General features: G+C 39.6%; 1 protein-coding gene across 1 annotated transcript in view; it reads left to right on the plus strand.

The window, feature by feature from the left end:
- The window catches only part of LOC144685885 (uncharacterized), a 282,599-nt gene that overhangs the window by 171,884 nt on the left and 95,553 nt on the right, over positions 1 to 15,162 (plus strand). The window contains exon 7 of the mRNA XM_078550890.1: positions 8,112 to 8,138. Within this exon, the coding sequence (XP_078407016.1) occupies positions 8,112 to 8,138 (27 nt within the window). The remainder of the gene's footprint in view (positions 1 to 8,111; positions 8,139 to 15,162) is intronic.

Here is a 15,162-nt window from a genome sequence, read left to right on the forward strand (position 1 = left end):
TGATATTCAGGGGTGTATACTGGGCTTTAGCTTTTTGGTATATATATTCCTTGGATGAAGGAATAGACAGTTGTATATCCAAGTTTACAAATGACACTAAGACATGAGGCACAGTGTGAATGTGAACAGGAAGTAATATAAGGGACAAAAACAGAAGACATGAAAAATGGAGTTCAGCGTTGAGAAGTATAAAGTCATTCATTTTGGATCTGAGAAAGACAGGCCTGAGTTTTTCAGGTGGCAGGCGGGTTCATCAGGAGCGGGCGGGGGCGGAGGCGGAGGGCAGTTGCAGAGCCAATCGCCGCCCGTGATAGGCTCCGTGCCGCCATTTTATGTGAGTGGGCCAATTAAGGCCCGCCCAGCATAAGACACCAGCGGTAGTGCTCAGCGCTATCTGTGCGGGCTGGGGGAGGAGAGAGAGTTGGGGCCAGCACTCTTTCGTGCCTGTGTGCGAAAGAGCACTTCAATCTCTCTGAGGCACTGAGCTGTCTCAGGGAGATTGAATCGCTACTGAAAATATTAAATTCATGGAGTAAGAATTTAGTTAAACATGTCCCCTCTTGTGAATGTGTCACATGCAATGGGACATGTTTTTATATGTAGGAAAAAAGTTTTTATTAAATTAATTAAAGCTTTAGGATACCTCATCCCACTTGTGGGTGAGGTTTCCTAAAAAACGCGAAGGCTGCTTGGCCTTTTCACCTGCCCACCAACCTTAAGGTTGGATGGATGGGCAGCGTTTACAATTAACTTAATCACTTCCTTAATGGCCTTAATAGGTTGTCTACATATCGGCGGGTGTGCAGCCGACTCCAGCATGCGCCTGCCGAATGAAACATCACGAGACAACACAATGACATCAGGATGCAGGTCTGATGTCATCACGTGTCATTTTATGTGTCAGTGTCGGGGCAGCCCCACACGCCGACTGAAAAATCCTGCCCACAAATCAGAATATTTGCTTCATGGTGAGAGATGAGAAGCTGTGGAGGAGCAAAAGGGTTTAGATGTCTATGTGCACTAGTCACTGAAAACTAGTGCACCGGTACAAGCTCATTGGTAAATTCATGGGGCCACCAGGAACCCTATTTTAAATGACTCTGAAATTCTATGGATAATAATTCCAAGCAATTGTTGGGGATTTGAGGGTAATTCCACCTCTTAGTTAATTTAGTTATTTTAATGTAGATTAATTATTTTCAATTTGATCAAAATTGTATGGGTTTTACATTGGGTGAAGTAATGTTCATGCACAGAAGGGAGGAATTTACCCACTTATTTATTGATGGTAGAAAGCATCTTACCCAGTGTTTCAACTTAAGCAAGACCCATATTTTATTCATTTTTGGAGTCAGTCAGCCAAATATTTCACTTCTCGTTTGTTTAACTTAATTTTAACCATAACAAAAACAGAATTACCTCGAAAAACTCAGCAGGTCCGGCAGCATCGGCGGAGAAGAATAGAGTCGACGTTTTGAGTCCTCATGACCCTTCAGCAGAACTGAGTATAGTTAGGAGAGGGGTGAAATATAAGCTGGTTTAAGGTGGGGGGGGAGAGAATTTGAGGTGGGGGGGGGCGGCGTTGTAGGGCAAGCAAGCAGTGATAGGAGCAGATAATCAAAAGATGCCACAGAGGTGTTGAAGGTGGTGATATTATCACAGGATCAAAGAGGTGTTGAAGGTGGTGATATTATCTAAGAAAATGTGCTAATTAAGAATGGATGGCAGGACACTCAAGGTACAGCTCTAGTGGGGTTGGGCTTCACTGGAACAATGCAGCAAGCCAAGGACAGACATGTGGGCAAGAGAGCAGGGTGGAGTGTTAAAATGGCAAGCGACAGGGAGGTTTGGGTCTTTCTTGCGGACAGACCGCAGGTGTTCTGCAAAGCGGTCGCCCAGTTTGCGTTTGGTCTCTCCAATGTAGAGGAGACGCAAACTGGGCGACCGCTTTGCAGAACACCTGCGGTCTGTCTGCAAGAAAGACCCAAACCTCCCTGTCGCTTGCCATTTTAACACTCCACCCTGCTCTCTTGCCCACATGTCTGTCCTTGGCTTGCTGCATTGTTCCAGTGAAGCCCAACGCAAACTGGAGGAACAGCACCTCATCTTCCGACTAGGCACTTTACAGCCTTCCGGGCTGAATATTGAATTCAACAACTTTAGATCTTAAACTCCCTCCCCCAATCCCCACCCCGTTTCTTCCCCCTCCCTTTTGTTTTTTTCAATAATTTATATAGATTTTTCTTTTCCCACCTATTTCCATTATTTTTAAATCTACAACTAATACCTTGTCAGTCTTTCCACCCCACCCCCCACTAGAGCTGTACCTTGAGTGTCCTGCCATCCATTCTTAATTAGCACATTTTCTTAGATAATATCACCACCTTCAACACCCCTTTGATCCTTTTGTCTGTGACATCTTTTGATTATCTGCTCCTATCACTGCTTGCTTGTCCCTACAACCACCCCACCCTCAACTTCTCTCCACACACACCCCCCCCCCGCCCCCCACCAACACCCCACCCACCTTAAACCAGCTTATATTTCACCCCTCTCCTAACTATACTCAGTTCTGCTGAAGGGTCATGAGGACTCGAAACATCGACTCTTTTCTTCTCCGCCGATGCTGCCAGACCTGCTGAGTTTTTCCAGGTAATTCTGTTTTTGTTTTGGATTTCCAGCATCCGCAGTAGTTTTTTGTTTTAATTTTAACCATGCTGTTTCAGATTTATTTTTGTAGGATTGCTTCAATGTCCATATTTAAAATCACTAGTTGCTTACATCAGCCAAAAAATGACAACCATTAGTCATTTGCATTAACATCCATTTGGCGGTAGCATTGTAAATTATCTGTTTATTTCAAGCAGAAACAGCTGTGGTTACTCACTAATCTTGAGGTAGTCTGCCACTACATTTTGTTTCTCTGCTGATTGATGAACAGCAATATGAGGAATGTCAATGCTGAAAAACTGAACATTGCTACATTCGTTCTTCTACTCAATGGCCCAGATTTTGCTGAAAGTTGCCCACAGATGTTTTGCTGGTTATCAGCAGAGATTTCCTCTAATCCAGCATCTTTTCGAGCGTGGCAGTTCTGATATTGGCTATTTAATGAGGTATGATGCAATGCCATAAAGTCCCAGTTCTCTTGGAATGGTTTCCAATTATTTGCTTGATCATCTGTCATTTCTAGCATCCTGGAATGGTAAATTTTGAACTGCACAATTCTGGTCCTTAATATTTTAATTTTCCATTTGAAATGACTTTCTGTCTGATACTCCCACAGAGTCAAAAATAACTCCATACAGGTTCTGTATTTGACCATTTCAGATGACTGAATGCATTTGGAACTATTACAAACTTGCTTTCACGTTTTCAGACTATTCCTTCTGTATTTCCTTTTAGGATTATCCAGTTCTTTATCTCAGTACTGAGCCAGACGATACTAAACAAATGACAACATCTAAATGATACATGCTGTTACCAATGCGCAAATGGGTCAGTAACTTGTAGTGAGAAAGCGGGATCCCAACCATTACAAGTTGCTGGCCAATTTGTGCAGCTCTGTTGTTGGCTTCACGTAAACGACATCTTAATTTCACCTTGATTTTCATGAAGTTGCTAAAGTTGTACGTCCATTGCCCATTAAACTCACCACAGAAAATCAAGTCTGGTAATTAACATCTTAAATACACTTTTAACAGCATGATAATTGTTGATGACAGCCAATCAATTTCTCTTGCCCAGTAGGTAAACAATTGAGTGTAGAGTCAGTCTCATTACCGCAAGTTGTAAACTATTTTAGAAGATTTTTAAAAAGCCAGATTTCAAATTTTTAAAATGTGTTTTCTTATTTTTCCTTTTTTTTTGCCTCTCTCTTAATTCAATCATTCTTTCCCCCTCTGTAACTCCTGTATGATTTGACATTGAATTCACCCCCTCTAATTTACCTTCTATCTCATTCCTCTTTCAGTTCATTTCTCAGTTCTTTAATCTCATTGCCTAAGAAAATATACTGTTTGTCCTATTATTCATCAAAGTCCCAGATTCCCTGTTGTCTTTGCTGTACCATTATCAGCTGCACTTCCAGGAACTTTGTAGGTACGGGTCAAGTTTTCTTTATCTGAAGCCCTCGGGGCCGATTGCATTTTGGATTTCAGATAATTTGTTTTCGGATACTGCTATAGGCCAGCTATAGTCTAAAGTAAATAAAATGGCTAAAAAAAGTAAGATGTATCACTGGATAATAAATATAGTGCACTTGAAAAAGTTTCTTTTTGACATGTTCACCACAAAAATCACAAGGTTAAAAGTGCAGACAAACAACAGGACTTCCTGCACTGAAGGTCGGTGAGGTTAAAAAAAAATGCAGTTTTTGGATGTGTTTGGTTTGCAGACTTACAGATAAAGGATACTCGACCTGTAATAAAATTAAAAATCTAAACGTGCAGTTGTAAGTCTAACTAATGAGGTATACCTTGAGTCCAGCAATCCAGTTTGTGGGACCCAGCTGTGTGCAAATTGATTACTCTGTTTGTCTACATTATCTAAGAACATTAAGAGTTAGTATCCTAAGAAATATTTGTCAAACAACCTGACATATCCTTAACCCCTTCACCTTAACTCTTCACTAAGGACATGGGGAGGATTTACCTCCAAGCATCAATGATGTCCAAATTTGTCTCACCAAATACTCTTAGATTATCCAGTTCAGATAGAATAAGAGTTTACTTTATCCACCTTCGATTAGGATACGCACAAGCTTCTGAGTGAGTGAATTAACCCTTTCTTGCCAAATCTTCAAAGAAGCCAGACATGCCATGCACTTTGTTTGTTTATGTTTGTTTGTTAGCTCCAAAATCATGATCACCAGTACCTAAGCTTAAACATTGAGTATGTCAATAACTGTAGATAGAAATAGTTGTAAACAGGGTTACTTAACAAAATGAATGACAGAGATTTTAAAGGCAGTTCGGTGATACCTCCATAGTTCAGAATTAAGTCTATCATTGATTATCAACTTACCATTGAGATCAGTGTTGAATTGACATAATTTGTTTTGATGAGTTCGAGGATTGGTTCCCTAGGTAGCTGATTAGTTAGCATTGGATAACCAGTCTCTTGGTCAGATTAGAGTCAATGTACTGGTAGTTAGCAATGTTCCAGATCTTATGCTACCTTGTCCTTGAAGGCTGAGTGGTTGAGTTGACTGCTTGTCTTCCTTTGAATGATTATGTCAACTTCTGACTAACTCGAGAAGAATGTTCATTGTTTCTGTGTCCCATCAACTGATCCAAGGCACATTCGTTATAAAGGAGGAGTGATCCAATTAAAAATTAAGGAAATTTCAGAGGCCGTTTGAACACCCCGAAAATTCCCATCCCCACTTCCTACACACCTTTCCTAGTGGAGGTGGGGCTACAGCATTAAACCCCATATTTTCCAACCCATTCTCGCTGGAAACTCAGCCTTGAAAAATTACTTGAAAAGTTACGCAACTTCAATGAACTTCAAAGCTCAGCTCCTGCGTGAATATTTCATATCATTTCCCTAAAGTTTCATAGTAATTGTTATAGATCAAAAAAATTGTCAGGAAAATGAAACAAAACTGAAAATGCTGGCAAACATAGCAGGTGAGTTGGCATCTGAAAATCGCAAAGGTGGGTTAAAGCTTTAATAGAGATTTCACCAAAACTGTGCGTAAATTAAAGTAATTGTCTGGTTTGCTGGTGCTTTATGCTTGTAGAAGCGTAAAGGAGGGCATGATTTTGTCCCCACTCCTCAAACTGTAAAAATACTGCAAGTATAAAATATTAAACTCATATCTCCTATTAAATTGGGTTCATAGGATTCACTTAAGCGATCATGAAGTATCAAATGACACAGGAAGTTAAATGGAATAATTCACTCATAAACTGGTTTCATAATGAATGGTCCCCCACCAGCCCCACATCCCAATATACTTCCAGCCACACTATAAAGGAAATAATTTTGTGCGAATCATATGGGAAAACTCTAGTGGGGAAATTGTTCTGCGACTTAAAAGTGTGTTTACATGTTAAATGTGCATTAATATGTAGTAATTTTGTAAATGCTAAAGCAGTTGTTCATTTGCTGAGGGCCAAAACATCTGTTTACACATAAGTAAGCTTGTTTATTTGGGTAAACGTGTTTCGGCCATTAGCTAGTGATTTTTTTTTAGTACAAGTGATTTGTCATCACTTAAATTGACTGATAATTCATCACCCTCTTTATGGAAAATTATGGTATTTAGTATATGTAGAAAATCACACGGCATGCAGGAATACTAGAAGTTTGTAAGATTTGTTGCAAGATGTTACATGGCACCAAATAATTTGAGGTCATAGCTTTTGAACTCCCTTAGGAACAAGTGAAAACAGGAACACTTGTAGGCCATTCAGCTCATTGAGCTTGTACAGCCATTCAGTTAGTTTGCAGATGACCTGTACCTCAACAATATTTATCCACCTTTGCTTCATATGTATTGATACCCCTATCTGACAAGAATTTATCAGTCTCAGGGTGGGATTTTCCAGCCCTGCCCGCCACTGGGATCGTCCAGTCCCGCTGAAAGTCAATGGACTTTTGGCTGGGCCGCCGAATCTCCACGGCAAATCCCAGCCTCCATCTTGAAAATTTCAACTGACCCAGCATTCCCAGCCTTTTGATGAAGAGTTTCAAATTTTTGTTACCTCTCATTAAATTTTATTACATGCTTCCTGATTTCACTCCTCAATGGCCCAGTTTCAATGTTAAGATTATCTTCTCTTGTTCTGGATTCCCCCAGAAGAGAATATAGTTTATCTATATCAACTCAATTGAATCCCTTCATCAATTTAAATACTTTAATTAGATCATCCCTAACTTCTAAACCCAAGGGATTACAAACCAACTTTATACAACCTGTCCTCATAATTTAACACTTCTAGCCCTGGTATAATTCTGGTGAATCTTCGCTCTACTCTCTCCAAGACTGATATATCTTTCCTGAGATTTAGGCCCAGATTTTCATGCCTCTGCCCGAGTCAGAACACAGGCGGAAGGACTTTAGAAACAGCAGGCAGGCCTAATTCTGAGATTCCTGTCACATTCCTGTTTCCAGCTATTTTTGCCAGCGTAGAATAAAAGTGCAGGTCGTGAGCCTGCATGCAGTACTCCCAACCTTGCTAGCTCCATTGCGGGGGTTGGCATTTCAGAACCCCTGCAATTTTGATGGAGTTGGGCTGGCTTTTGCAGGAGATGTGGTTCACAGCTTCTCAGTGGAGTTGTGAATCATGGGGGAACTGTAGTCTGGAGTTGGGAACCAAAAAAACAATCAGGCATTCAACATTCTCTTTGGAAAAACCTTACCCCACCCCACCCCCCACCTCCCTTTACCTTCTCACAGAACTGTCACTCAAACGCAACCAATGAAATTCCCATTGAAGAAAGTTGAATCTTGGCCAAATAAACACACCGACATTGAAAAACTACTTCAGGCAAAGATCAAGTTATTACAAGGTAATAAGACTGTCACTCGAACAACACTAGCAGTCCTCTTTGCAACTGTGTAAACAAAACCCTGCTGGACTGAATCTATTAGTCAGTCTTGGATCTCAGCCAAGCATTTATAATGAGACCATCTGTTCAGCCTGCTTCCGTTGATATAGTTGCCACAGGTGCTACCTGACCTGATGAACATTTCCAGCATTTTCCACTTCCATGTCATGAATTTTATATAACAGTGACAATAGTGTATTATCCCAAATTAGAATTTCACTCATAATCATTAAGGATGGCTGCAGAAAAATTAACAGTCATGAAGTAAGGAGTACTCATCTAAGGTTAGGATGAAAGCCTATTTTTGGCACAGATTGGTAGAAAGTTTATTCTGCACCTAACAATGCTGTACCTGATGACACTTCATGTTGATACTGGATGGCAAAAGTGGAAAATATATTTTGTTTCTTAGTACTGATATGCCTCATCTTGCCAAGCACAAGTAATTACTATAAATTGTTCAAAAAGGAAATTAAAGAGCAGTAGGTGGATGAAGAATTTCATAAAATATGCTCTAGTTACAAACCAATTTTCCATATTTCATTTTCTAGGGCCAACCTGGACCAAAAGGAGAAAAGGTAGAGAATTGTTTATTTTATTAGTAAAGTTATACGATTTCTTCTTATCTTACAGTACACTTTCTATTTGCCATTTGCTCTTCTTGCTGAGTTCCTTTATACAATTGCTGCCTCCAGATCCCAGAATATGCCATAAAAATGACTGCATACAGATTTTATTGCATGATGCTATAAAGTAAATGAACGGTTCCTTATTTAAATAAACTGCATGTTTTAATTACCCTAATTATGTGATTTAAAATTAAGGTCATCGCTGAAATGCTTCCATTCATTATTGTGTCCATTTTCCCTTTTAATAAAAATGTGCTGCACTAAAGATGTTTAACGGTGCAAATGAGTGACTCTCCCAGAGTTGGAACAAGTGTGTGAATAACTTTTTCTTATTTCAAAAGAGCTTACGTAAGTCAAAAGTAAATAATTCCTCAGAGTCATATTTTCATGATTGTTATTGTTGCATGTGGCTTCTTAAAGCATTTAGAAAAACAAAGGTAACTTTGTTTTATTTCTATTTAAATATATTGGACTTGCAGAATTATTTAAATATTCAAAGGGTTTAATATTCTTGGTCCTACAAATTTTCAGCAATTTCAATATGTGGATGATAAAACAAATAGAAGATATTGGATAGCATATTATTCAATATGGTGTTAATCTGACAATTGAAGGTGAGCACATAGCTCACAAATGGAAATGGCAAGTAAGTTATCTCCTGCATGAGAAATCATGCAAAACACAGCTAATTCCCATTCTGTTGAGTTCCCTGTTTCAGCTCCACATCAAGTAGCAGACAGGGCATTGGGTAAAATTAGGGAACAGCTGTTTCTGATCGGCACATCATTTTAGGATAACATTAGCAGAGGTCTGGACATCAGATGACACCTGCCCATGCCTGGGAGAACCTTTGTATTAACATTATTAATTCTGAAAAGTCTGCAAATGTTTGAACAAGGCACGAGCAAGGAGAATTTTCATTGTATGTACTGCTCTGAATTTTCCTCTGATCTCAGAATCACAGAATTGTTACAACTCAGAAGGAGGCCATTTGGCCCATCATGTCTGCACTGGCTCTTTGAATGAGCAATTCACTGAGTGCCATTCTCTCGTCTTCTCCCCATACTTCCTTTTCAGATAACAGTCTAATTCCTTCTTGAATGCTTCAGTTGAACCTGCCTCCACCACACTCCCAGATACTGCTTCCCAGACTTCAACCACTCGTTGCCTGGACAAAAATTTCCTCGTAGTGCTTTAGCTTCTTTTGCCAATTACTTTAAATCTGTGCCCTCTCATTCTCGACCCTTTCATGTGTGGGAACAGTTTCCCCCTATCTACTCTGTCCAGACCACTCAAGAGTGTACAAACATAAAAAAAAGCAGCAAATAGGGTCAAAAGGGGAAAACATGGTAAAAAGGCAAAATTAATGGCCCTTTACTTAAATGAACATAGTATTTGGAACAAAATAAATGAATTAACAACACAAATAGAGGTTAATGGGTATGATCTTATAGCCATTACGGAGATGTGGTTACAAGGAGAGATATTAGCACAAGATGCAATAAGTACTATAGCAAGAAAGGATCTTGGACTGGAAGATGTATAATCCATATGAGTGGAGGTAAGAAATAACAAGGGGAAGAAGATGTTGGTGGGAGTAGTCTATAGGCCCCCTGACAGTAGCTATACTGTAGGACAGAAAATAAATCAGGAGATAATGAGTGCATGTAAAAAAGGCAGCGCATTAATCATGGGTGACTTTAATCTTCATGTAGATTGGGAAAATCAAATTGGCAGAGGTAGACACGAGCAAGAATTCATTGAGTGTATTCAGGACAGTTTCATAGAGCAATATGTTGTGAATCCAGCCAGAGATCAGGCTATTTTGGATCTGGTAATGTGTAATGAGGCAGGTTTAATAAATGATCTCAGAGTAAAAGATCCCCAAGGAAATAGTGACCATAATATGGTAGAATTTAGCATTCAGTTTGAGAGTGAGAAACTTGGGTCGGAAACAACTGCTCGTAACTTAAATAAGGGTAATTAGAATGGAATGAGGGCGGAGTTGGCTGGAGTGGACTGAGAAAGCAGTTTAGCAGAAAAGACAGTTGATGAACAATGGCAGATGTTTAAGAAAATAGATCATGACTCTCAACAAAGATATATCCCAGTGAGGAAGAAGGATTCAAGGAAGGGGATAAACCAACCATGGTTAAGGAAGTTAAGGACAGTATCAAATTGAAAGAAAAAACATACAATGTGGCAAAGATTAGTGGTAAGCCAGAGGATTGGGAAAGTTTTAAAAACCAACAAAAGATGACCAATAAAAAAAAGAAAATAAACTTTGAGGGTAAACTAGCAAGTAATATAAAAATCAACAGTAAGAGCTTCTTTAAGTATATAAAAAGGAAGAGAGAGGCCAAAGTGAACATAGGCCCCTTAGAGAATGAGGCTGGAGAAATAATAATGTAGAACCAGGAAATGGCACAGGAGTTGAATAAATACTTTGCTTCAGTCTTCACGGTAGAAGATGCTAATAGCATTCCAAAAATACTAAATAATCAAGGGACAAAAGGTGGGGAGGAAATAAATACAATAACTATCACTAGAGAAAAAGGACTAGGGAAACTAATTGGGCTAAAGGTCAATAAGTCACCTGGACCTGATGGGTTGCATCCTAAGTTATTAAAGGAAGTAGCTACAGAGATAGTGGATGCACTGGTAGTAATCTTCCAAGTATTCTTAGATTCTGGAAAAGTCCCAGAGGATTGGAGAATGGCCAATGTTACACCCTTATTCAAAAAGGGAGGGAGACAAAAAAACAGGTAACTATAGGCCAGTTAGCTTAACATCTGTCATTGGGAAAATGTTGGAGTCTATTATAAAGGATGTAATAGCAGAGCATTTAGAAATACATAATCTAATCAAGCAGAGTCAGCATGGCTTCATGAAGGGGAAATAATGCCTGACAAATTTATTAGAATTATTTGAGGAGGTAACAAGCAGGATAGATAAAGGGGAACCAGCAGATGTAATATATTTGTATTTCCAAAAGGTGTTCAATAAGGTACTGCACATAAGGCTACTTAATCGAGCCCATGGATGTTGGGAGTAGTATATTATTGTGGATAGAGGATTGGCTAACTAATAGAAGAATGTTGGAATAAGGGGGGCATTTTCAGGATGGCAGCCTGTAACTAGTGGAGTGCCACAGGGATCAGTACTGGGGCCTCAATTATTTACAATATATATTAATGACTTAGATAAGGGAAGTGAATGTACTATCGTCAAGTTTGCAGACGACACAAAAATAGGTGGGAAAGCAAGCGGTGAGGATGACATAAGGAGTCTACAGGGCAAGAACTTTGCAGATGGAATATAATGTGGGAAAATGTGAGGTTATGCACTTTGGCAGGAAGAATAGAGAAACTGAATATTATTTAAATGGAGAAAGACTGTAGAAGGCTGTAGATCAGAGGGATTTGGGAGCCCTTGTGCATGAATCCCAAAAAGCTAACATACAAATTCAACAGGTAATAGGAAAGGCAAATGGAATATTGGCCTTTATTTCAAAGGGAATGAGTATAAAAATAGGGAAGTCTTGCTAAAACTATACAAGGCACTAGTTAGACTACACCTAGAATACTGTGAACAATTTTGGTCCCTTTATCTAAGGAAAGATATACTGGCATTGGAGGCAGTCCAAAGAAGGTTCACTAGGTTGATCCCGGGTATGGAGGGACTTTCTTATGAGGAGAGGTTGAGTAGCTTGGGCCTGTTGGAATTGGAATTTAGAAGAATGAAAGGCAACCTTATTGCTACATACAAGATTCTTAGGGGGCTTGACAGGGTGGATGCTGAGAGGTTGTTTCCCCTTGTGGGAGAGTCTAGGACCAGAGGGCTTAATCTCAGAGTAAGGGAATTTAAAACAGAGATGAGGAGGAATTTCTTCTCTCAGAGGGTAGTCAATCTGTGGAATTCTTTACCACAGAGGGCTGTAGAGACTGGGTCGTTAAGTATATTCAAGGCTGAGATAGACAGATTTTTCATCAGTAAGGGAATCAAGGGTTATGGAGAAAAGGGAGGAAAGTGGAGTTGAGGATTATCAGATAAGCCATGAACTCATTGAATGGTGGAGCAGACTCGATGGGCCAAATGGCCTACTTCTGCTCCTACGCCTTATGGTCTTATGGTCTTATTTGAATACCTCTATCAAATCTCCCTTCAGCCTTCTTTTCTCCAAGGAAAACAGTCCTAACTTGTGTAATCTGCCTTTATAACTGAAGTTCCTCATCCCTGGAACCATTCTCGTGAATCTTTTCCGCACTCAAAGTGTAGCGCCCAGAACTGGATGCAATATTCCAGCTGAGGCTGATTTATGCTTTGTTAACTGCTCTCTCGACCTGTCCTGCCACCTTCAATGACTTATTCATGTATACACCCAGGTCCTTCTCCTCCTGCACCCCCCTCAGAGTTGTATCCATGTTCTTCCTACCAAAATGAATCACTTCACATTTCTCCGCATTGAACTTCATCTGCCACCTGTCCAACCATTCCGCCAACTTGTCTATGTCCACTTTTGAACTTCTACGCTATCCTCCTCACAGTTCACAGTGCTTCTAAGTATCATATCATCTGCAAATTTTAAAATTTTGCCTGTACACCAAGGTCTAGGTCATTAATATATATCAGGAAAATCAAGGGTCCCAACACTGACCCCGGGCAACTCCATTACAAACTTCCTCCAGCCCAAAAAAGATCTATTAACCAGTACTCTGTTTCCTGTCACTCAGCCACATTGCTGCTGTCCCTTTTATTCCATGAGCTATAACTTTGCTCATAAGTCTGTTGTCCGGCACTGTATCAATGCCTTTTGGTATCTTTACATTATGTTTGGAAAGTTTAACAAGAAAATTGAAAAAAGCAGCATTAACATCAGCAACTTACATTTCTATAGCATCTTAAATGAAGTAAAACATTCCAAGGTGCTTAAACCTATGACTGCATTTTAAGAGCTAATTAATACAGAACATACTGGTTTCCTCTGTCATTCCTGAAGATGAGTTTTTGACATCTTAGAATTGACGAGTTATAAGTCCGTACTCAAAAGCAGTATGTAAGTTTGGGAAGAGTGGGCATAGTTGGATTTTGGTTGTCACAGCAGCAGGAAGAAAAACAGCAAATAACAGTGTGCAAAAGACTCAGCAGGTGTGCTAGCCTCATCAAGCAGTAACTCCAGCAATGGGTCAGCCAAATCCAAATTACTTCCTTCCTCTGTAAGCCACATTTTGACAGTTGCTAACTGTATATAGAAGTGACATGTAAGTGCATGTATGTTGTGAGCACAGTCACAGATATGGATTGATGCAAAGAAGCATGCTAAAAATGAAAGCAGAGGTTTGTAGGAATGTAAAATTTAATGGTTACAATTAGAGCGGGGGTCCAAAATAGGGACAAATTTTGTAAACTTTCAGAACAATTGAAAAGGCATCTCAAGCCATTCAACAACATTTGGCAATGTTGGAGAGAAGAGAGGTCTAAGACGTGCTAGGCAAAAGTGAAGAGAAGGGAGCAAGTTGCAGGCATGAGTTGTAGGCAAATGTCAGAACAGCCTAGCCTAACTGTTTGATGGCTTCAAAAATGGAGATAATGCTGCATGAGGTGCTTATGAGAAGCATGGCCCATTGTGCCACTCCACATCACCATCCCCAAAACAAAATAAATTAATTTAAAGATCTGATTGGCCTTTTGGATTCAGATTTGATTTAATTAAGGCATGATTTTTTTTTACTATGTATGCATGTTTTACTATGTAACTGACTGGTTAGTGGAGGGTTTTGGACAGGTTCAGACAGAGAAGTGTGGCTTACTCTCAAATTCACTCCCAATATTGCTTAAATTAAATGATTAATACTTTTTTCCTTTGAAAAGCATCCTATTTTATTGGCATGAATTCATATTGATTAGAATACAAAGAATTAATCAACAATAGGTACTACTAACATTTTATAAGACATGTCTTATAAACTAATTAGTTTTATAAGTGCTAGAAGGTAAAATTCGGATTTGGCAATGTCAACTGAATCCAATCCACTACCATCCAGTTTGTGCGCCAGTCAAAATTGTATCTTATCCCTGGTTGTTTCCTCTTAGAGAAAGAATGATACAGAACACAAAAGGCTATTTGGCTCATCATACCTGTGCAGACTCATTGAAAGGGCTATCGAATTAGACCCACTCCCCAGATCTTTCCCCATAGCCTTGTAAATATTTTCTCATCTAGTATTTATCCAATTCTATTTTGAAACTTACTATTGAATCTGCTTCCACCACTGTAAGTTTAGAGGTTTCAAGTTATAAAACCCTTTTAATTAAAATCGCTAAGTTCCGAATTTTTTACTTCTAACACTAGGGTCTTCAGTTGTGCATGACCTAACAAGGTACGAATAACTACTATTTATGAATCAAGTAGAATTTTTTAAGCAAGATTTTACATATACTTAACAAAAATCAGTGAAGACAACGTGGAAGTTTCTTATCCCTCAAGATCCCAGGATTCCTCGCGTATTGCCAGCACAGGCGATGTCTTTCTTCTTCTGTCTCTGAAGTGATGTTACTGTGTCTCAGAAGAATCATACCACAGAAGCCATGGTGAAACTGTGCCAAGACTCTGGGCGAAATTTTCCCTGCCTGTTGGCGGTGGGTGCGTTTGGCAGCATGGGTGGACAATATGGTGAGAAGTCCAAAAATTGGTTTCACGACATCATGAAACCAGTTTGTAATTGTCCGTTCTGCCTGTTAATGGCGAGCTGCATTTCCTGTCGCCGCACATCAGGAACTTCATGGTAATACATCTGCATATTATTATAAGACCATCTCACTGGAATCACCGGCCCATGCTGGATCATCCGAGCACGTTGGTGTGTGTTTCACAACTGAACATAAGTGGCATGCACTTGCTGAGCTGCACTTCGCTCGGCACTTCGAGTTTTATTTGCCTTCCTTGCTTTGGGCAGCTCTCGGGGTCATCAGT

This window comes from Cetorhinus maximus, chromosome 10 (genome assembly GCF_964194155.1).
Source record: "Cetorhinus maximus chromosome 10, sCetMax3.hap1.1, whole genome shotgun sequence".
In the NCBI taxonomy this organism is placed as follows: Eukaryota; Metazoa; Chordata; class Chondrichthyes; order Lamniformes; family Cetorhinidae; genus Cetorhinus; species Cetorhinus maximus.